This window comes from Oncorhynchus nerka, linkage group LG9a (assembly GCF_034236695.1).
Source record: "Oncorhynchus nerka isolate Pitt River linkage group LG9a, Oner_Uvic_2.0, whole genome shotgun sequence".
NCBI classification, from domain to species: Eukaryota; Metazoa; Chordata; class Actinopteri; order Salmoniformes; family Salmonidae; genus Oncorhynchus; species Oncorhynchus nerka.
Window position 1 is genome coordinate 19,299,814 of NC_088404.1, and position 24,384 is coordinate 19,324,197.

The 24,384-nt window shown below is 47.7% G+C and overlaps 1 protein-coding gene across 3 annotated transcripts in view; it reads right to left on the reverse strand.

The window, feature by feature from the left end:
- LOC115134012 (neuron navigator 2-like) overlaps nt 1-24,384 on the reverse strand; it is a 121,260-nt gene that overhangs the window by 63,696 nt on the left and 33,180 nt on the right. For all 3 annotated transcript variants that reach the window (XM_029667513.2, XM_029667514.2, XM_029667515.2), the window contains 4 exons: nt 13,809-14,844; nt 13,414-13,532; nt 9,417-9,525; nt 7,307-7,681 (listed from right to left, as the gene is read on the reverse strand). In XM_029667513.2, the coding sequence (XP_029523373.2) occupies nt 7,307-7,681; nt 9,417-9,525; nt 13,414-13,532; nt 13,809-14,844 (1,639 nt within the window). The remainder of the gene's footprint in view (nt 1-7,306; nt 7,682-9,416; nt 9,526-13,413; nt 13,533-13,808; nt 14,845-24,384) is intronic.

A 24,384-nucleotide genomic window follows, 5' to 3' on the forward strand; every position in this document is an offset into this window, starting at 1 on the left:
TAGACAGCTGCCTCTGATTGAGAACCACACCCGGCCAAACACAAAGAAATAGAAAACATAGAAATAAAGAAACTAGAATTCCCACCCTAGTCACACCCTGGCCTAACCAAAATAGAGAATAAAACCCTCTCTATGGCCAGGGCGTGACAAACACATTACAATCCTGTTACCTACTTTTATAATGTGTCTGACTTCCTGACCCCTATATAGAAGAACCATGAGGTATGTCCTCATGAAAATGCATTGTGAGAGTCACAGACATTTATTTGGTTCATATCATAAACAACAAGTGGTCAGGGTTTGTTAGTGTTTCAACCTAAACATCTGCTCACACTAATGTTGTTATTCCACATAGTATGCGTGTGATGTCTGAGCAAATAGGACAGTTCAAAAAGAAAAAACAAAGAAAATATATCCTGTCAACCTAATAAAAGATTATGGCATAGGCGTTCAGAATGGTCACACCATCCCTGCAGGTGGAGAGGTTGGGGTTTGACATGACTGAAGCTGGCTTGTAGACTGAAGATATTACAACACATAAAACAAAAACGTGCCAAAATCATCTCAGCAGTGTATGCGGAGGGCGTACGAGACACTCATGCCTCCGCAGCTAAATAAACATTCTCATTTGCTCTCTGTCAACACCAAGTGACTCGCCATACTTACCCATTTTCAGTTAACCATTTAGGGGGCTATTGTCATACCTTTAGCCCAGAGCAACGCCACAGGCTTACCAGTTTAGGGTGAGATAAATGCATTGAGGCAGCCCCATTGAAAGCATAGCTTTACCATCATCCCTGTGACTTTACATAACCCCCAGCACGGTTTCATGCTAATCCAGGTAACACAGGGAGTGTCAGCTCGTCTTAAAGTGTGACAGGAAATCAAGGGTAAGTGTCTCACTGTTTAAAATGCCACTCATAAAACATGTAAAACTGCTTCCCAAGCCTGTAATACTACTTTCCTAAGATATTTATGGTATTGTTACAGTAAAGCATTTTCTATCTTTAACTGTTAGGAGAGCTAACCTGGGGTTTTCTAAACCAAAAGTGTAAAGGATGATGCTACCATTGTTGTAGTGTTGTGTGTACCAGAGTCATTTATAACCATGTATATTAATGGCTTTGGTGTGTATAGATGATGACAGCTCACACATCATTGTTGAAAATATTAATTTCAGGCTTAAGGAAAGCAAAAGGTTAATGTGACCACTGATTAACCTGTCCTGGTTTAATTCATTACTTTTTGTTTGACACACTAACTTCGTCAAAAGGTGCAGACCCTAAACTGAAGGCACTAAAAGCCCCAAGACAAACAGAATGGCGCTGGAGGAGATGGCTGCCGTTTTACGGTCCCCTAACCAATTATAACGAAGATGCTGTGAGTGGAGAAGCAGGTGCAGGTGAAATGTTTAATAAAACCACAAACATGGAACAAGACAACATAACAGTAGTGTCGTAAAAACACAGGATCAATAATGACTGGGGAATGAACCTAAGGGAGTGCCAGATATAGAGATGGTAATAAGTGAGGTAATGGAGTCCAGGTGTGCCTCATGATGACGTGCAGGTGCGCTTAATGATTGATGCCAGATGTGCGTAATGATGGATCCCAGGTGTGCGTAATGATGGTCCCCAGGATTGGTGGTTAGTATACCGGCGACGTTGAACGCCGAAGGGGAGGAGAGGGAGTAGATGTGACACCAATTGTGCTATTGTGTGTGTTTTTAACGTGTTATTTGTAACTTATTTTGTACATAATGTTTTGTTACTTTTATTTTTTACTTATTACTTATTTTTCTTAAAACTGCTTGTTGGTTAAGGGCTTGTCAGTAAGCATTTCACTGTAATGTCTACACCTATTGTATTTGGCGCATGTGACAAATAAAATTGGATTTGATTTGACAAACAGTGACACACAAAAGTACCATACAGTGCATTTGGAAAGTATTCAGACCCCTTGACTTTATCCACATTTTGTTACCTTACAGCCTTATTCTAAAATTGATAACATTTTCCTCATCAATCTACACACAATACCCCATAACGACAAAGTGAAAACAAGTTTTTAGAAATGTTTGCAAATGTATTAAAAATAAAATAAATACCTTATTTACATATGTATTCAGACTCTTTGATATGAGACTCGAAATTGAGCTCAGGTGCATCCTGTTTCCATTGATCATCCTTGAGATGTTTCTACAACTTGATTAGAGTCCACCTTTGGTCAATTAAATTGATTGAACATTATTTGGAAAGGCACACACCTGTCTATATAAGGTCCCACAGTTGACAGTGCATGTCAGAGCATAAACCAACCCAGGTTGAAGGAATTGTCTGTAGAGCTCCGAGACAGGGCTGTGTTAAGGCAAAGATCTGAGGAAGGGTACCAAAACATTTCTGCAGCATTGAAGGTCCCAAAGAACACAGTGGCCTCCATCATTCTTAAATGGAAGAAGTTTGAAACTTCCCTGACTCTTCCTAGAGCTGGCTGCCTGGCCAAACTGAGCAACCCTATGGTTGTTCCAGTTCCTCTGTGGAGATGGGAGAACCTTCCAGAAGGACAACCATCTCTGCAGCACTTCACCAATCAGGCCTTTATGGTAGAGTGGCCAGACGGAAGCCACTCCTCAGTAAAATGCACATGACAGCTCGCTTGGAGTTTGCCAAAAGGCACCTAAAGACTCTCAGACCCTGAGAAACAAGATTCTCTGGTCTGGTGAAATCAAGATTGAACACTTCGGCCTGAATGCCAAGCGTCACGTCTGGAGGAAACCTTGCGTCATCCCTACGGTGATGCATGGTGGTGGCAGCATCATGCTGTAGGGATGTTTTCAGAGGCAGGGACTGGGAGACTAGTCAGGATTGAGGGAAAGATGAACGGAGCAAAGTACAGAGAGATCCTTGATGAAAACCTGCTCAGGACCTCTGACTGGGCCGACGGTTCACCTTCCAAAAGGAAATGGTCTATATTAAAAGGGTACATCATTTAATATAATAGGCTTTTACATTTCAATATTTGTGCACAATTTCTCCTTAAAATATCAAAGGAATACAAAAGGCACTAATTTCGTGGAACGACCCAGTACTACTTGATCGTGAGTGATGAGTGAAAGACACTCACCAACCTTAATCAAAGCACCTTTCATCTCAGAGATCAGGAAGTACCAATTACATGCAAAGCCTGGCAGCACTAACATTAACAAACATCCGGAATTTCCTCTGATAAGCACAAGCCCTAAATAGCAGCCACACTTCCTAGTAAGGATAACTCTTTTGAGTGTTTCGAGGCCGACTGATTGGATCTATAGGCAGCTATTGAAGCTGAGTTGGACAGACCAGTTGCTGACTAACCAGCCAGACAGGTAAGAAGCCCTAACATTTGTCAGAGGAGTGAGTCTAGCCTATTGCTTTCCTGTGAACCAACTACAGCATCCAATTGTGAAACAAAAGATGAGTTATGATTAATTGCCTTTCGCAATGAGATACACCACAAGAGATGACTCATTGACTGGCTCAGAGTTATTAAGCAAGACATTAAACAAAAATCTAATGTAACCAAACCAAGTACACAACAATACATTTCCAAACAGGTCTATGGTACTATACACCAGTAGCAACCACAACCCACCTGACTATAGCACAAGGCCATAGAAGTGGTCTAATGTTGGTCACTCTCACTCTTCCTAGGGCATTAAATCAATCAATTGAAGGTCCAGTTTAAATCTCTGCCAATGTTTGGGTTCAGAGGTGTGTGCCTGCAGTGGGCCATCCATTAACTCTGGTTACTGAACAACAGCAGAGCCAGTTAGTCTGCAGGTCCTTTATTTGCACTAACATCACAAGCCCCCATAAGTTTACTGAACTCTCGATCACGTGAGGTGTTGGGTTAAAAACAGAGTGAAACACACTAGAGTTGACAGGTGAACTCACTATTATGTCTATGTGTTCACGCACACCCTTTGATTAGTGTGGTTGACCTAAACTTCAACAAAATGCTATCATATCACCAAGACATTCAGAATCAACTTGTATTAAAACTTTCCAGAGCAGGACAAGGACCGTATTTCCACTGTCATTCTCTATTGCTTCCGTTTCCTAGAGGAAAAACGGATAATACGGATGATTGTGGTGAGCAACATACAAGTTCTCCAGCATCCAGTCCCTGTTTCAACCTGTGCCGTAGTGCCCTCAAAGCTCATCACTAAGCTAAGGACCCTGGGACTAAACACCTCCCTCTGCAACAGGATCCTGGACTTTCTGATGGGCCGCCCCCAGGTGGTAAAGGTAGGCAACAACACATCTGCCACGCTGATCCTCAACACAGGGCCCCTCAGGGGTCCATGCATAGTCCTCTCCTGTACCCTCTGTTCACCCATGACTGCATGTCCAACCACGACTTCAACACCACCATTAAGTTTGCCGATGACACAACATACTGCCTGATCACCGACAATGATGGGACAGCATATTGGGGGGAGGTCAGAGACCTGGCAGTATGGTGGCAGGACAAGAACCTCTCCCTCAACGTGATCAAGACAAAGGAGATGATCGTGGACTACATGAAAAGGAGGGCCAAACTTCCTGCCATCCAAAAGGAAGGCCAAACTTCCTGCCATCCAGGACCTCTATACCGGTGTCAGAGGAAGGCCCTAAAAATGGTCAAAGACTCCAGCCACACTAGTCATAAACTGTTCTCTCTGCTACCACACGGCAAGCAGTACAGGAGACCCAAGTCTAGGTCCAAAAGGCTTCTTAACAACGTCTACTTCCAAGCCATAAGACTCCTGAACAATTAATCAAATGGCTACCTGGACTATTATTTTTTTTACACTGCTGCTACTTGCTGTTTATTATCTATGCATAGTCACTTTACCCCTACCTACATGTACATATGACCTCAATTACCTTGTGCTCCCTCTCCGGCCTCTAGGTCACCAGGCTGCTCGTTAGGGCGCACACCTGTCACCAGCGTTAGGCGCATAACGACACTCACCTGGACTCCATCACCTCCTTGATTACCTGCCCTCTGTCACTCCCTTTGTTTTCTTCCCGAGTCGTCATTGTTTCTGTTTCTGTTTCATGTCGTTGCGCTGTTTGTGTTTCCTTCATTTATTCATTAAATGTATTCACTCCCTGAACTGTCTTCCTGACTCTCAGCGCACTCGTTACACCTTGACTAACCTATACCCCACACCTTGACTAACCAACACCTTGACTAACCTATACCCCACACGTTGACTAACCTATACCCTACACCTTGACTAACCTATACCCCACACCTTGACTAACCTATACCCCACACGTTGACTAACCTACACCTTGACTAACCTATACCTTGACTAACCTACACCTTGACTAACCTATACCCCACACGTTGACTAACCTACACCTTGACTAACCTACACCTTGACTAACCTATACCCCACACGTTGACTAACCTACACCTTGACTAACCTATACCCCACACGTTGACTCGGTACCAGTACCCCCTGGATATAGCCTCATTATTGTTCTTTTATAGTTGCTCTTTTATTTTTTACTTTTGTTTATTTAGTAAATATTTTAATAACTTTGATTTATTTCTTAAAAAAAAAAAAACAAGCCCTTAGGGCTTGTAAGTAAGCATTTCACCGTAAGGTCTACACCTGTTGTATTTGGCGCATGTGACAAATACAATTTGATTTCAGTTGATATGATGGCAAAATAAACATCTTATTTGCTCCAATTCTAGTGAGATGAAACACACAGCATATGTGATCACATCATCAACAGACGTATCCTGACCTGCAGTTGGCTCTGTGTCACATGATTCACCTCTGTGGAATAAGACTCGCCTTAACCTCTGGTTGAGTGTTCACGGGTGTGTTACCACAGAATCTCTGAGGCCAAGTAAAGGAGAAGACTGCAATCAGCCTTGGACCAGAATTCTTTCTCTAGGAGTGCATGTTGTATATGAATAGAAGAGACTTTTTGTAAATGATGAGAGCTTTCAGTGTCTCGTGTCATCTCAATGCTGAGGAGAATATTTCCCATGACCTGCTTTCTCTCTAGGGCACAAAGGCCAGATTATTTTTAAATCGAACTCTATTCAACTTCAGCCTGATCTGAACAAGCATGCCCATCGACACACAGTCCAATCAGAATCTCACAAGAAAGAAACTGGAGAATCCGTGTCCATCCAACCTCATACTGGGAATCTGGGATGTCCCTCTTTGGTAAACAAACAAGTAGGCTCTCTGTGAAACTCCATAAGCACACTGACAGCGTCATTGCATTTTAGTTCACCAGAAGAACATTATTTTCCAATGAAACGCTGCGTTTGCCCTGCAGCATTGTGTTACAGAGGCAGTTGTAGTGTGTTCTGTGTGGTACGTTGGATGTATCGAACGAATGCGTCAAACTGTATGTGTAGACGGCTTGACAGAAATGGTAGCAGAAACTTTTGTTGCACACATATCCAGATGATGCTGCGTACTATTGATGCTGTCGGTGTGATCGAGGCGTCAGGATTTATGACTGGAAAATAGTACTGTGTTGCCTTATTCCCATGTATCTTTGCTTCAATGTCAAGGTTGTACCCACAGCCAAGACAATGAAGCCTGACAGTATAGCCTGGGCTAGTGGTTCATGTACACATTGTATTTATACTGCCTGAAACAGTTACTACTTTTCATAAGTTAGCAATGTACAGAAAAAGCAGGATAGCAAATAAATATTGTCTGCTTTGTTAGTAGGCATTTATGATTATATCATAAGGGTGTCTGGTTGGATGTGTCAAGAGAGCTAGATGATCAGATTAATGATGCATGTGAAAGCACATTTAAAAATAGATTTAGAACCCTGCTAACTTCCACTCATTTCTTTTACAGCTTTCCAAATGGAAGATGATGTCTGATATCTCAAGTGATCTCCCATCTGTTGCTGTCACAGATTCAGGAGTTGTCTCTAAGCTACTACTGACAAATGAGAGACATTAGCAGAGAGCCCTGCCAGACACTGAAACACTGCCATCTATTGGCAAGAAAACTGAAAAGTGAGACATTCATTAACTGCGCCACATCCCTGTGGTGTAGTAGTCCATTCAAAGCAGGGTTGGGCCTACTGCTTTCTCCTGGCTCTCTTTGCTAGTTGAATAGACAAAACTACAAATTCTAAAGGATGAAGAGTTCACTTATATGTCTATCATATCATAAGTAGTCTCCCTTGACGAACAAATCAGTGAAGATGTTTTAAATTGTTTTGCGCTCTGGGTTAGATGCAGCTCCTGTCTTAACGGTAATATAGGCTATGCTGTGTGCACTCACCCACTGGTGACTTTGTCCATGTGGATGTTCTTCCCTAACACGTCCCCATCGCTCATGTACCCTGTGGTCTCTATGGCAACGCCCTCCAGCTCTTCCATCTTGTCTGACAGGTCACACACAGTGTTACTCTCCTGTCCTGGTGTCTGCCTGCTGCGGAGGTAGCGCCCATCCTCTGGGCTCACCATGCCACTGGAGCTGCCCCGCATCACCACTGCGTACCCATTTCCCACAGAGGGGGCGTCGCCTGCCTGCAGACGTGGGCTGGAGGGGCACAGTCGCCAGGGCAGCGCTGGGTTGGGGCGGGGGGACAGGTTGAGCATGCCTCTCCCGCTGATCTCGGTGGTGACACTGCTGTCGAAGGTGGTCTCTAGGGTGCTGGGGAGAGAGAGAGAGGGGGAGAGAGATGGTGAGAGAGAGGGTGGCGAGGAAGGGTGGGGTGGGTCAGGAGTCACCACTCCCTCTCACTGAGACAACAAACAACAGATCAGAACACTGAACTACACTCCATCTCACTGAGACAACAAACAACAGATCAGAACACTGAACTACACTGCCTCTCACAACAAACAACAGATCAGAACATTGAACTACACTCCCTCTCACTGAGACAACAAACAACAGATCAGAACACTGAACTACACTCCCTCTCACTGAGACAACAAACAACAGATCAGAACACTAAACTACACTCCCTCTCACTGAGACAACAAACAACAGATCAGAACACTAAACTACACTCCCTCTCACTGTGACAACAAACAACAGATCAGAACACTGAACTACACTCCCTCTCACTGAGACAACAAACAACAGATCAGAACACTGAACTACACTCCCTCTCACTGTGACAACAAACTACAGATCAGAACACTGAACTACACTCCCTCTCACAACAAACAACAGATCAGAACACTAAACTACACTCCCTTTCACTGTGACAACAAACTACAGATCAGAACACTGAACTACACCCCCTCTCACTGAGACAACAAACTACAGATCAGAACACTGAACTACACTCCCTCTCACTGAGACAACAAACTACAGATCAGAACACTAAACTACACTCCCTCTCACTGTGACAACAAACAACAGATCAGAACACTGAACTACACTCCCTCTCACTGAGACAACAAACAACAGATCAGAACACTGAACTACACTCCCTCTCACTGAGACAACAAACTACAGATCAGAACACTGAACTACATAGCAACACATTCAAAGTGCTAAACAATAGATGTAAGGGATGGAGAGTACCTATCATGCAAGAGAAAGAGTCTAAGAGATGAGCCAGTCCAGCATGAAAAGCTAACTGCATTTACATGCACTTTAGAGGGTAACTTATCTACAATTAAAAATGTTGTTCTGACTGAACAATCCTACTAGTTGAATTGCATGATTCACTCCCATATGACGCTAAAGAGAGTAGAAGTGCTCTTCGTGGTTTTTCTCCCCTTTTATTGACTTCGGAGACAAAAGCAACTTTTAACCTTGTGCTGGCTGACCACAGGGGTCCACTCAACCCCTCCAAGCTGATTTCATGGCTGGGCTCAGGACGAGGCAACTGGGCAACACATCTGATTCATCAGGCCAGAGATAAAAGAGGGATGTCTCCACATCAACATCTGATCTACCAGTCCAACTGTCAATCAGGCTAAAGCCTTTAGACACCAAGGCAGACTCTGTCATGTAGACAAGCTGGAATCCAAATGGTTCACATGCCAGAAAATAATGGTCCTCATTTTGAATACTTCTTTCCCACATCGATCAAAATGACTGTCATGTTTAAATTTCACCCTGGTGTTCTTTTGCCCTTGTTACTAGATCACTGATGCATTACTGAGATAGTGAAGTCAGGAACAGCCATAACATTGAATCCTCTGCGGAGGGCACTTTGCAAAGGAAGTATGTAATCATGTTTGGGAATTGCTGAGCCAAACCACTGAAATTAACAACTCCTACCATCAGAGCAATACAAATGAACGCACACACACACACACACACACACACACACACACACACACACACACACACACACACACACACACACACACACACACACACACACACACAGAGAGATGGTGCAGAAGCAAGGTCAAGGACATACCTGTGGCTAATCTGTGTTCCCCTCAGGCTGGACATGGTCTCCTCCAGGTTCTGCCTCAGATCAGCAATGTCCTTCACCGTCCGCAACCGCCTGGCCTCAGGGTCTTCACCTAGGAGTAGGGGACCGGGGTCTGTTAGAGACAGTCCACCTGAAACAGCTGCCACGTCAAACAACACACATAAGTACATCCTCATAAATGCGCATATTTCCTGCAAAGATATCCATTAACACTTGAAACAGACCATTCACAACAAAAGGGTCCTTAACGTTACATAACGTACTGTAGCCAATCAAAGCCTAAACCAGAAAAAACACGTGTACAAAACACTCCATAGGAATTCTGGATGCTTTTGAGGAAAGGAAACATTGAAAAAGTCCTTCACATCAATCAGAACAGGGTTTTCCATCCTGGTGCTGTACAGGACAGTGTCGGGAAGGAGAAAAGCTCAGCCCACTAATTCACCCAAAGCCTTTTTCCAAATTAAAATGAGCCGTAGGTGAGTGGAGGGTTTTGCAGGGCAAATTCAAATGTCAAGGCACTCCAGGGGGGCTTGGAGGAAGCCCAAACGAGCCCATTCACAGGGCTAAACCAACCCTTTATAACGCCACTAAAGCCTTACAGGCAGCTCTGCTTTAAGAGCAGCCCTTTGATGGAGGGTTTGTATAACTTTTGTGAATGTAACGAAGAGAGCTGACAGAATGTTTAGCAAGCAGAAAAAAGGGAACATGCTCTGAATGCTTTGAGAGCATTAACAAACATATTGTTCTGATAGTGAATGAAGCCGCGTCTAGTCCAAGAGGTCTGGGAAGTTAAAAGGTAAGCAGCGCCGAAGACCACAGGCAGAGGGCAATGGGGGGCAGCCCCCCCCCCACACACATACATCTCACACACACACACACACACACACACACACACACACACACACACACACACGCACACGCACACACACTGTCATGTTTCTCAAATATGTCCAGCATGATGAGCAGGATCTCCTCGTTGAATTGAGCGATCCCAGACACAAGTCTGCTGCAGGTGCACCTGGTACAGCTGGCTCCGCCTCTTGCTGGGCACCTCCACATAGTTCTCCTCCCAGCTCTGACCTCTGACCTCCTGGCAGTCTGTTTCAGGGTCACAGCACTCTGTATGCCCACTTCCTGGTCTCTCCACCACAGGGGTGTTTGGCTCACTGGCATGCGTCGTCTAGTGTCGTCTGGGATTGGTCTGTTGGGGATGTGACAGGGTGGCTGGTTGTGCTGGCTGAAGCCTCCCAGGGTAATGCTGCCCAGAGAGAGCCTGGTTCTGCCCCTGTCTTGGCTGGGTGAGGAGTCATTGCTGCTGCCAGTCTTAGCAACACCCTCACCACTTCTGTGAGGAAGCACGTCTTCTCTCTCCATGTAGTCCTTACTAGTTGCTCCAACTCCTTGACACTTTGATAGGTCCTGTCCGGGATAAGTCCAGTCCGGGATAAGTCCTGTCCGGGATAGATCCTGTCCGGGATAAGTCCTGTCCGGGATAGGTCCTGTCCGGGATAGGTCCTGTCCGGGATAAGTCCTGTCCGGGATAAGTCCTGTCCGGGATAGGTCCTGTCCGGGATAGGTCCTGTCCGGGATAAGTCCTGTCCGGGATAGGTCCTGTCCGGGATAAGTCCTGTCCGGGATAGGTCCTGTCCGGGATAAGTCCTGTCCGGGATAAGTCCTGTCCGGGATAGGTCCTGTCCGGGATAGGTCCTGTCTGGGATAGGTCCTGTCCGGGATAGGTCCTGTCCGGGATAAGTCCTGTCCGGGATAGGTCCTGTCCGGGATAAGTCCTGTCCGGGATAAGTCCTGTCTGGGATAGGTCCTGTCTGGGATAGGTCCTGGGATCTGGGATAGGTCCTGTCTGGGATCCTGTCCGGGAGGTCCTGTCCGGGATAAGTCCTGTCCGGGATAGGTCCTGTCCGGGATAGGTCCTGTCTGGGATAGGTCCTGTCTGGGATAGGTCCTGTCTGGGATAGGTCCTGTCCGGGATAAGTCCTGTCTGGGATAGGTCCTGTCTGGGATAGGTCCTGTCCGGGATAGGTCCTGTCTGGGATAAGTCCTGTCTGGGATAGGTCCTGTCTGGGATAAGTCCTGTCTGGGATAGGTCCTGTCTGGGATAGGTCCTGTCTGGGATAGGTCCTGTCTGGGATAGGTCCTGTCTGGGATTGCCACAACCTCTCCATGACACATTATGATTCTGATCGGAACAGAGTGTAAGTAGATGCTTGTTTTCTTGAATGTCCTTCAGCCCAGAAATTACAGAAAGAGAATGATGTAGCTGCCAGACCTACCGCAGCGCTGACACACCTACCCCAGCACTGACACACCTACCCCAGCGCTGACACACCTACCCCAGCGCTGACACACCTACCCCAGCGCTGACACACCTACCCCAGCGCTGACACACCTACCCCAGCGCTAACACACCCCCACCCCAGCGCTGACACACCTACCCCAGCGCTGACACACCTACCCCAGCACTGACACACCTACCCCAGCTCTGACACACCTACCCCAGCGCTGACACACTTACCCCAGCGCTGACACACCTACCCCAGCGCTGACACACCTACCCCAGCGCTGACACACCTACCCCAGCTCTGACACACCTACCCCAGCGCTGACACACCTACCCCAGCGCTGACACACCTACCCCAGCGCTAACACACCTACCCCAGCGCTGACACACCTACCCCAGCGCTGACACACCTACCCCAGCGCTGACACACCTACCCCAGCACTGACACACCTACCCCAGCGCTGACACACTTACCCCAGCGCTGACACACCTACCCCAGCGCTGACACACCTACCTCAGCGCTGACACACTTACCCCAGCGCTGACACACCTACCCCAGCGCTGACACACCTACCCCAGCGCTGACACACCTACCCGAGCGCTGACACACCTACCCGAGCGCTGACACACCTACCCCAGCGCTGACACACCTACCCCAGCGCTAACCACTCCTCCTGTGGCGACTGCTTTATATTTCCTCAGAGTGATGGAAGAAGGGAGAAAGGCCTCTCCAGTCATCCACACACACACATACACACAGTGTGTTTGGTGAGGAGCCTTGGCATCTCCATGACATCCACAGCCTTTAACATGCAGATGAGCTCTTTCTGTTCCATTCAGTCTGACCTGTCTCTCCCACCTGGCTGACATGGTAGACACATAGACACAGAGCCCTGGCTGGGGCTGCCTCAGGACAACATTCCATCACTTCACCAGTCAACTCTAGGGTCATATCAAGCCTCTATCTCCACTCTCTCAACGAATCATGCAATTCATACAAAGCTCAACTTTTCTTAATTTTTCCAGTGTGGCAGCAGAGCTCCAAATGAACGGTACCAACCCACTTACTTCCTGGCTGAGAAACTCAAGAGTTTCCAAGTGAGTTTTTCCATTCACTCTGTATGCAGCATTAACAGTGCTGTTAATTGCATTCAGACAGGCTTTGTGTGGGCACGCCAAAGCATTGTGAACTTTGAGGCAATATCTCTGATCCATCACGAAGAGGCTAAAAATAATCCACAGGAAACTGGGCCTTTTGTTCTCCATGGTGGCATTTTGATGCACTCCTCACTATTTAGTATTGACATGTTTAGCTGGGAAGAGAGACCCTCATTTGTGCCTGGGAACAACAAGAGGCTGAATTTGTTTTTCCCTGGGACAGGATCCTTTGTTGCTAATGAGATATTTGCCAGTTTGTGAAAAATATTACAGTTCACAAGAGTCTCATCTTCTTAACATTTAACGTAACAGTGTAAAAAATACCAAAGAAAAACTGATGTGGAAATTGAAGTCATAAAGCACAGTATGAAAATGCCCTGTTTCAATCAATTGAATAACCACTTAGCAATCACATTATATCCAGTATGCTTGGAAGGATATAGGATTTAACCAGTGAGACAGACATTGTGATGTACAGCTACACACATACTCTGCATGTAAATCATAGTGACCCAGGGTTACCTGTGAGGTCCTCCTGGGAGTTGTCTGCTGACTTGCTGATGGCTGCAGTCTCTCTGTGACCTTCAAGTGACCCCACTGCCTCCATCATCATGTCTGCTCCAGTCACATCAGGCTGAGACCTACAGGACAGGGCAGGAACAACAAGACAATGAGGAGAGATACAACAGAGTCAGTCTTCCTCTCTCTGCGCTCCGTCAGGAGTAAAGAGTTCCCACTAAGTATATGTAGTTCAGTCCTCTCCAATTAGTTATTGACTATAATTTAGCATTACACAGATCCCGACAGTCAGTTAAAAGGTTTGAGACGTAGTATGTATAAAATGTTTGACATTGTGGTATATTCCTACTATTAAACTATGAAAGCTCAAATTCTGTCCATCAAAGCAGGCATAGTACCTGTACATGAATGGTGCAACAGTGGCAGTGTTGGGGTGATTGTATTGCTGCTGAGGATGAGGTAGCTGGACACTGATGGTGTTGCTGGCTGTAGTGGCCACTGGGGGAGCTCCGTTGGTATGGTGGTGTTGATGGTGAGACCTCCCTTCAGAGGAGGCCAGGCTGGAGCAGGAGCTGGAGCTTCTGCTGTCCAGCTGGCACTTGTGCACCGAGTGGCCACCACCCCCACCGGCCCTCAAACTGCTGGGCCTGTCTCCATCTCGACCAGAAGAGGGCACCCCCGAGGTCTTCCCTGCCTTGAACCCTGGCTTTTGTATTCCGCTGTGTGCTGCTGGGGCTGAAACCTCCTTTTTGCCACTGCCAGCCTTGCCTCCTTTTGGGATGAGGCTGGTACTCTTAGTGTTCCTCTTGGGCTCTGCTGAGTCTGAACCTACTCCCTCCTGCCTGGTGTCATCCCTGGGCTCATCCTGCTCTGTGATGAACCCCCGCTTGGAGCCTCCCTCCCAGGCCTTGTCCCTCTCCTTGGGCCTGGCCTTCTCCTTCTCCCCAGTCTTCAGAGAGCTCTTCTGGGGGGTGAGGGCCCTGCTGAAGGTGCGCTGGGCAATGCCCTTCAGGGCAAGCTTGGGGCTGGTCGCCATGACACTGGGGGGCCGGGAGTTCCCCTCTGCCTCCTCTAGGTGGTCACTGCTGGTGGGACGCGACTCCATCGACTCCGTCTCCTGCCCTGTCGGCCTGTCAGTCAGGACTCCAGTTGCCTTGGAACCTCCTTTGCTGTTGAAAAGCTTGAATTTCTCCAGCATGGACTTCTGGGCGATGACTGCTAGGGGTGTGGCCGCGGGCTGCCTGGTGGGAGGGTCCTGTTTGACGGACAGCATGGAGGAGGTGGTGCTGTGCTTGGTGTTCAGGGACTTACTCCTCCAGGGCTTGCTGCTGTTGCCTGCATTGGGCTGGGGGTTGGAGGAGGAAGAGCAGCCATTGATGGGCTCTGGAGACAGACCGTGCTCAGTCATGATGGGAGAGGCCGCGGTGCTTCTCTCTGTGGAGAAACCCAAACAGAGGCAGGGAGATATTTTTTTATATTTTTTTATTTAACCTTTATTTAACCAGGTAAGCTAGTACAGTCATTAACACAATAGTGTCATGACGTTGCCCTCTTTGGGTACAGCATCACCACCCCCGCTCTCTGCTTCTATAACCAGACTGCTGTGGTCAGAGTGAGGTCGTAAATTCCTAGGGAAGACCCTGCCATATGGCCACACAGTATAGAGAGTGAAGTTTCATAGAGAACAAAGGAATTTCTTCCACCTCACAGAACTTGAGGTCCGAACAACGTTTACGTTCAGGAGAAGGTATCAAAGATCGGTGAAGAATCCAGCAACGAACTGGTCCGTTTGTTACAACTTGGGGAAGCTCATGGGAGACGGTGTGGCCACATTACCATAACGCTGTTTATATAATAGCCTCAGATCTAACTCACCATTGTGATCTCTACAGTGGTCGGGACACTGGTATATTCTTATTTAGAAGACCATTTTAGGAAAACTGCCATTTTACACATCCTCTCTTCTAGCTCAAAATGAAAACACATACACGCTCAGATCTGAATCTTGTTTTATGCTAAGAGGCCTGATCTTGAATTCCCTCCAAGCCAACCTAAAACTCCAGGACCCGATGTCCCTGGACGAGTTCAAAGGACAAATAGATGAACAGGTTGTTGAGACATGTAGTTGTTTCTAGTTGTCACTAGTTTGTGTTGCCTTGTTTAAGGAAGCATGTTGTGTACATATGAATGTGTTCTTAATGGACTGGACTGGTTAATATAGTTAAGTGATAATGCCTGAAAAGACAGTGTTTGGGGGATATGTTGACACAGTGTTGTTAGGCCGAGTGGAGATCAAGATTATAAATTGCCTGGCTGGGCTGATGAGACAGTGCATTGCACAGTCAGATGGAACAGAGAAAATAGACATTTTAACTAGAGGTCGACCGATTAATAGGAATGGCCGATTAATTAGGGCCAATTTCAAGTTTTCATAACAATCGGAAATCGGTATTTTTGGGCGCCGATTTGCCAATTGTTTTTTAAATTTGTATATACCTTTATTTAACTAGGGAAGTCAGTTAAGAACACATTCTTATTTTCAATGACGGCCTAGGAACGGTGGGTTAGCCTTGTTCAGGGGCAGAACGACAGATTTTCACCTTGTCAGCTCGGGGGATCCAATCTTGCAACCTTACAGTTAACTAGTCCAACCCAATAACGACCTGCCTCTCTCTCGTTGCACTCCCCAAGGAAACTGGCTGTTTATGACTTCAAGCCTATCAACTCCCGAGATGAGGCTGGTCTAACCGAAGTGAAATGGCTAGCTAGTTAGGGCGCGCTAATAGCGTTTCAAACATCACTCGCTCTGAGCCTTCTAGTAGTTGTTCCCCTTGCTCTGCATGGGTAACACTGCTTCGATGGTGGCTGTTGTCGTTGTGTTGCTGGTTCGAGCCCAGGGAGGAGCGAGGAGAGGGACGGAAGCTATACTGTTACACTTGCAATATGAAAGTGCCTTTAAGAACATCCAATAGTTAAAGGTTAATAAAATACAAATGGTATAGAGGGAAATAGTCCTATAATTCCTATAATAACTACAACCTAAACCTTCTTACCTGGGAATATTGAAGAATCATGTTAAAAGGAACCACCAGCTTTCATATGTTCTCATGTTCTGAGCAAGGAACTGAAACGTTAGCTTTCTTACATAGCACATATTGCACTTTTACTTTCTTCTCCAACACTTTGTTTTTGCATTATTTAAACCAAATTGAACATGTTTCATTATTTACTTGAGGCTAAATTGATTTTATTTATGTATTATATTAAGTTAAAATAAAGTGTTCATTCAGTATTGTTGTAATTGTCATTACTACAAAGAAATATATATATATCTTTTAAATCGGCTGATTAATCGGCATCGGATTTTTTGGTCCGCCAATAATCGGTATCGGTCGACCTCTAATTTTAACGTCATAGATTAGACACCGGCTGGAATGCGGTTTTGACCAATCAGCATTCAGAATTAGATCCACCTGTTGTATAAAGGTTAAATAATAACCTACCTCTAAGTCCAGTAGTCTGCATGGGCAACAAAAAGCAGGGAAACCTGTTTCAGACGATACACCTTTCTAACTAGGCACTGTGATCCCAGTGTGATCCCAGCCTCCAACCTGTCATTTTACCATGCCTAAGGGAGGTGTATAAAGTAAAGTGACATAGCTAGGAGACATTTACATTTCAAATCCAAACTTCAGCGGCAGGTTGTGCATAGTTTAGAGAGCCTGCTATGTGGAGTGCCTGGGAGGGAGAGTCAATCATGAAAGCCTGTCTGTTCTTGCCAACTCAACACTGACCAGTGACCACATACAACTGTCACGCACACACCTCAGCTCACAAATAACGCTCTAACAGTGTTGGGTTTTGTAACACATCCATAGGGTAATAACACACATACAATTCTCTTGGCTTATCTTTTGTGGACCTCAGAGGCAGCATCGACTTGATTTGTTATCAGGCTCACCTGTTAAGCTCTTTAATCATTTACAACATATCTACTGTATGTATTAATAACCTTGGCTAGAAAGTAAGGGGTTTTAAGTGCAACATTTATCAGCAGTGTTACGTACCAGGTACTACTATATGGTAACTGTCTCCAACAAATCCTGATGCAAAAAAATGCATGCAACACCTCCAAACGATTATGCAAGCTGTCTCATTCAACAGGTCCACTGACACCTACTCTGCATATCACTGGCATATCACTGGCATATCACTGGCACATCACTGGCACATCGCTGGCATATCACTGGCACATCACTGGCACATCTCTGGCACATCACTGGCACATCACTGGCATATCACTGGCACATCACTGGCACATCACTGGCATATCACTGGCACATCACTGGCATATCACTGGCACATCACTGGCATATCACTGGCACATCACTGGCATATCACTGGCACATCACTGGCACATCACTGGTACATCACTGGCACATCACTGGCACATCACTGGCACATCACTGGCATATCACTGGCACATCACTGGCACATCACTGGCACATCACTGGCACATCACTGGCATATCACTGGCACATCACTGGCACATCACTGACATATCACTGGCACATCACTGGCACATCGCTGGCACATCACTGGCATATCGCTGGCACATCACTGGCACATCACTGGCATATCACTGGCATATCACTGGCACATCACTGGCACATCACTGGCACATCACTGGCATATCACTGGCATATAACTGGCACATCACTGGCATATCAATGGCACATCACTGGCATATCAATGGCATATCACTGGCATATCACTGGCACATCACTGGCATATCGCTGGCACATCACTGGCATATCAATGGCATATCACTCGCATATCAATGGCACATTTACATTCACTGGCACATGACTGGCACATCACTGGCATATCACTGGCACATCACTGGCACATCACTGGCATATCACTGGCATATCAATGGCATATCACTCGCATATCAATGGCACATCGCTGGCATATCGCTGGCACATCGCTGGCATATCACTGGCACATCGCTGGCACATCACTGGCATATCACTGGCACATCACTGGCACATCACTGGCATATCACTGGCATATCACTGGCATATCACTGGCACATCACTGGCATATCACTGGCATATCACTGGCACATCACTGGCATATCAATGGCACATCACTGGCATATCACTGGCAAATCAATGGCATATCACTGGCACATCACTGGCATATCGCTGGCACATCACTGGCATATCAATGCCATATCACTCATTTCATTACAGTACAACGGCTTGATTTGTTTGATCGTAGCTAGCTACATAGCTAGCTACATAGCCGTCTTTGTATCAAAGATAATTGTGTAGTCTTGAGCGATTTCCTAGGTTAGCTAGCCAGCTATTGTCGTTCTTTTAACGCAACGTAACGTAAATCAACACTGCTAGCTAGCCAGCTAGCCCCGAATAGCAGCACAGTAGCACAGTAGAAACCATTACACTCAACGGAACGACTTGATTAGTGTAGTGTCAACAACGCAGACACTGCCAGCTAGCCTACATAGTCAACAACGCAGCCTCTGCCAGCTAGCCTACTTCAGCAGTACTGTATCATTTTAATAATTTTAGTCAATAAGATTCTTGCTACGTAAGCTTAACTTTCTGAACACTCGAGACGTGTAGTCCACTTGTCATTCCAATCTCCTTTGCATTAGCGTAGCCTCTTGTGTAGCCTGTCAACTATGTGTCTGTCTATCCCTGTTCTCTCCTCTCTGCACAGACCATACAAACGCTCCACACCTCGTGGCCGCGGCCACCCTAATCTGGTGGTCCCAGCGCACGACCCACGTGGAGTTCCAGGTCTCCGGTAGCCTCTGGAACTGCCGATCTGCGGCCAACAAGGCAGAGTTCATCTCAGCCTATGCCTCCCTCCAGTCCCTCGACTTCTTGGCACTGACGGAAACATGGATCACCACAGACAACACTGCTACTCCTACTGCTCTCTCTTCGTCTGCCCACGTGTTCTCGCACACCCCGAGAGCTTCTGGTCAGCGGGGTGGTGGCACCGGGATCCTCATCTCTCCCAAGTGGTCATTCTCTCTTTCTCCCCTTACCCATCTGTCTATCGCCTCCTTTGAATTCCATGCTGTCACAGTTACCAGCCCTTTCAAGCTTAACATCCTTATCATTTATCGCCCTCCAGGTTCCCTCGGAGAGTTCATCAATGAGCTTGATGCCTTGATAAGCTCCTTTCCTGAGGACGGCTCACCTCTCACAGTTCTGGGCGACTTTAACCTCCCCACGTCTACCTTTGACTCATTCCTCTCTGCCTCCTTCTTTCCACTCCTCTCCTCTTTTGACCTCACCCTCTCACCTTCCCCCTACTCACAAGGCAGGAAATACGCTCGACCTCATCTTTACTAGATGCTGTTCTTCCACTAACCTCATTGCAACTCCCCTCCAAGTCTCCGACCACTACCTTGTATCCTTCTCCCTCTCGCTCTCATCCAACACTTCCCACACTGCCCCTACTCGGATGGTATCGCGCCGTCCCAACCTTCGCTCTCTCTCCCCGCTACTCTCTCCTCTTCCATCCTATCATCTCTTCCCTCTGCTCAAACCTTCTCCAACCTATCTCCTGATTCTGCCTCCTCAACCCTCCTCTCCTCCCTTTCTGCATCCTTTGACTCTCTATGTCCCCTATCCTCCAGGCCGGCTCGGTCCTCCCCTCCCGCTCCGTGGCTCAACGACTCATTGCGAGCTCACAGAACAGGGCTCCGGGCAGCCGAGCGGAAATGGAGGAAAACTCGCCTCCCTGCGGACCTGACATCCTTTCACTCCCTCCTCTCTACATTTTCCTCTTCTCTCTCTGCTGCTAAAGCCACTTTCTACCACTCTAAATTCCAAGCATCTGCCTCTAACCCTAGGAAGCTCTTTGCAACCTTCTCCTCCCTCCTGAATCCTCCTCCCCCTCCCCCTCCTCCCTCTCTGCAGATGACTTCGTCAACCATTTTGAAAAGAAGGTCGACGACATCCGATCCTCGTTTGCTAAGTCAAACGACACCGCTGGTTCTGCTCACACTGCCCTACCCTGTGCTCTGACCTCTTTCTCCCCTCTCTCTCCAGATGAAATCTCGCGTCTTGTGACGGAATGCCGCCCAACAACCTGCCCGCTTGACCCTATCCCCTCCTCTCTTCTCCAGACCATTTCCGGAGACCTTCTCCCTTACCTCACCTCGCTCATCAACTCATCCCTGACCGCTGGCTACGTCCCTTCCGTCTTCAAGAGAGCGAGAGTTGCACCCCTTCTGAAAAAACCTACACTCGATCCCTCCGATGTCAACAACTACAGACCAGTATCCCTTCTTTCTTTTCTCTCCAAAACTCTTGAACGTGCCGTCCTTGGCCAGCTCTCCCGCTATCTCTCTCAGAATGACCTTCTTGATCCAAATCAGTCAGGTTTCAAGACTAGTCATTCAACTGAGACTGCTCTTCTCTGTATCACGGAGGCGCTCCGCACTGCTAAAGCTAACTCTCTCTCCTCTGCTCTCATCCTTCTAGACCTATCGGCTGCCTTCGATACTGTGAACCATCAGATCCTCCTCTCCACCCTCTCCGAGTTGGGCATCTCCGGAGCGGCCCACGCTTGGATTGCGTCCTACCTGACAGGTCGCTCCTACCAGGTGGCGTGGCGAGAATCCGTCTCCACACCACGTGCTCTCACCACTGGTGTCCCCCAGGGCTCTGTTCTAGGCCCTCTCCTATTCTCGCTATACACCAAGTCACTTGGCTCTGTCATAACCTCACATGGTCTCTCCTATCATTGCTATGCAGACGACACACAATTAATCTTCTCCTTTCCCCCTTCTGATGATCAGGTGGCGAATCGCATCTCTGCATGTCTGGCAGACATATCAGTGTGGATGACGGATCACCACCTCAAGCTGAACCTCGGCAAGACGGAGCTGCTCTTCCTCCCGGGGAAGGACTGCCCGTTCCATGATCTCGCCATCACGGTTGACAACTCCATTGTGTCCTCCTCCCAGAGCGCTAAGAACCTTGGCGTGATCCTGGACAACACCCTGTCGTTCTCAACTAACATCAAGGCGGTGGCCCGTTCCTGTAGGTTCATGCTCTACAACATCCGCAGAGTACGACCCTGCCTCACACAGGAAGCGGCGCAGGTCCTAATCCAGGCACTCGTCATCTCCCGTCTGGATTACTGCAACTCGCTGTTGGCTGGGCTCCCTGCCTGTGCCATTAAACCCCTACAACTCATCCAGAACGCCGCAGCCCGTCTGGTGTTCAACCTTCCCAAGTTCTCTCACGTCACCCCGCTCCTCCGCTCTCTCCACTGGCTTCCAGTTGAAGCTCGCATCCGCTACAAGACCATGGTGCTTGCCTACGGAGCTGTGAGGGGAACGGCACCTCAGTACCTCCAGGCTCTGATCAGGCCCTACACCCAAACAAGGGCAAGGCGTTCATCCACCTCTGGCCTGCTCGCCTCCCTACCACTGAGGAAGTACAGTTCCCGCTCAGCCCAGTCAAAACTGTTCGCTGCTCTGGCCCCCCAATGGTGGAACAAACTCCCTCACGACGCCAGGACAGCGGAGTCAATCACATCGATGGCATATCACCGGCACATCGATGGCATATCACCGGCACATCGCTGGCATATCACTGGCATATCACTGGCACATCACTATCACTGGCACATCACACTGGCATATCACTGGCACATCACCGGCATATCACTGGCACATCGCTGGCATATCACCGGCACATCGCTGGCATATCACCGGCACATCACTGGCATATCGCTGGCACATCGCTGGCATATCAATGGCATATCACTCGCATATCAATGGCACATTTACATTCACTGGCACATCACTGGCACATCACTGGCATATCACTGGCACATCACTGGCACATCACTGGCATATCACTGGCATATCACTGGCATATCACTGGCATATCAATGGCACATCACTGGCATATCACTGGCATATCACTGGCATATCACTGGCATATCACTGGCACATCACTGGCATTTCGCTGGCACATCACTGGCATATCAATGGCATATCACTCGCATATCAATGGCACATCGCTGGCATATCGCTGGCATATCACTGGCATATCACTGGCACATCGCTGGCATATCACTGGCACATCGCTGGCACATCACTGGCATATCACTGGCACATCACTGGCACATCACTGGCATATCACTGGCATATCACTGGCACATCACTGGCATATCACTGGCATATCACTGGCATATCACTGGCACATCACTGGCATATCAATGGCACATCACTGGCATATCACTGGCAAATCAATGGCATATCACTGGCACATCACTGGCATATCGCTGGCACATCACTGGCATATCAATGCCATATCACTCATTTCATTACAGTACAACGGCTTGATTTGTTTGATCGTAGCTAGCTACATAGCTAGCTACATAGCCGTCTTTGTATCAAAGATAATTGTGTAGTCTTGAGCGATTTCCTAGGTTAGCTAGCCAGCTATTGTCGTTCTTTTAACGCAACGTAACGTAAATCAACACTGCTAGCTAGCCAGCTAGCCCCGAATAGCAGCACAGTAGCACAGTAGAAACCATTACACTCAACGGAACGACTTGATTAGTGTAGTGTCAACAACGCAGACACTGCCAGCTAGCCTACATAGTCAACAACGCAGCCTCTGCCAGCTAGCCTACTTCAGCAGTACTGTATCATTTTAATAATTTTAGTCAATAAGATTCTTGCTACGTAAGCTTAACTTTCTGAACACTCGAGACGTGTAGTCCACTTGTCATTCCAATCTCCTTTGCATTAGCGTAGCCTCTTGTGTAGCCTGTCAACTATGTGTCTGTCTATCCCTGTTCTCTCCTCTCTGCACAGACCATACAAACGCTCCACACCTCGTGGCCGCGGCCACCCTAATCTGGTGGTCCCAGCGCGCACGACCCACGTGGAGTTCCAGGTCTCCGGTAGCCTCTGGAACTGCCGATCTGCGGCCAACAAGGCAGAGTTCATCTCAGCCTATGCCTCCCTCCAGTCCCTCGACTTCTTGGCACTGACGGAAACATGGATCACCACAGACAACACTGCTACTCCTACTGCTCTCTCTTCGTCTGCCCACGTGTTCTCGCACACCCCGAGAGCTTCTGGTCAGCGGGGTGGTGGCACCGGGATCCTCATCTCTCCCAAGTGGTCATTCTCTCTTTCTCCCTTACCCATCTGTCTATCGCCTCCTTTGAATTCCATGCTGTCACAGTTACCAGCCCTTTCAAGCTTAACATCCTTATCATTTATCGCCCTCCAGGTTCCCTCGGAGAGTTCATCAATGAGCTTGATGCCTTGATAAGCTCCTTTCCTGAGGACGGCTCACCTCTCACAGTTCTGGGCGACTTTAACCTCCCCACGTCTACCTTTGACTCATTCCTCTCTGCCTCCTTCTTTCCACTCCTCTCCTCTTTTGACCTCACCCTCTCACCTTCCCCCTACTCACAAGGCAGGAAATACGCTCGACCTCATCTTTACTAGATGCTGTTCTTCCACTAACCTCATTGCAACTCCCCTCCAAGTCTCCGACCACTACCTTGTATCCTTCTCCCTCTCGCTCTCATCCAACACTTCCCACACTGCCCCTACTGGATGGTATCGCGCCGTCCCAACCTTCGCTCTCTCTCCCCCTACTCTCTCCCTCTTCCATCCTATCATCTCTTCCCTCTGCTCAAACCTTCTCCAACCTATCTCCTGATTCTGCCTCCTCAACCCTCCTCTCCTCCCTTTCTGCATCCTTTGACTCTCTATGTCCCCTATCCTCCAGGCCGGCTCGGTCCTCCCCTCCCGCTCCGTGGCTCAACGACTCATTGCGAGCTCACAGAACAGGGCTCCGGGCAGCCGAGCGGAAATGGAGGAAAACTCGCCTCCCTGCGGACCTGACATCCTTTCACTCCCTCCTCTCTACATTTTCCTCTTCTCTCTCT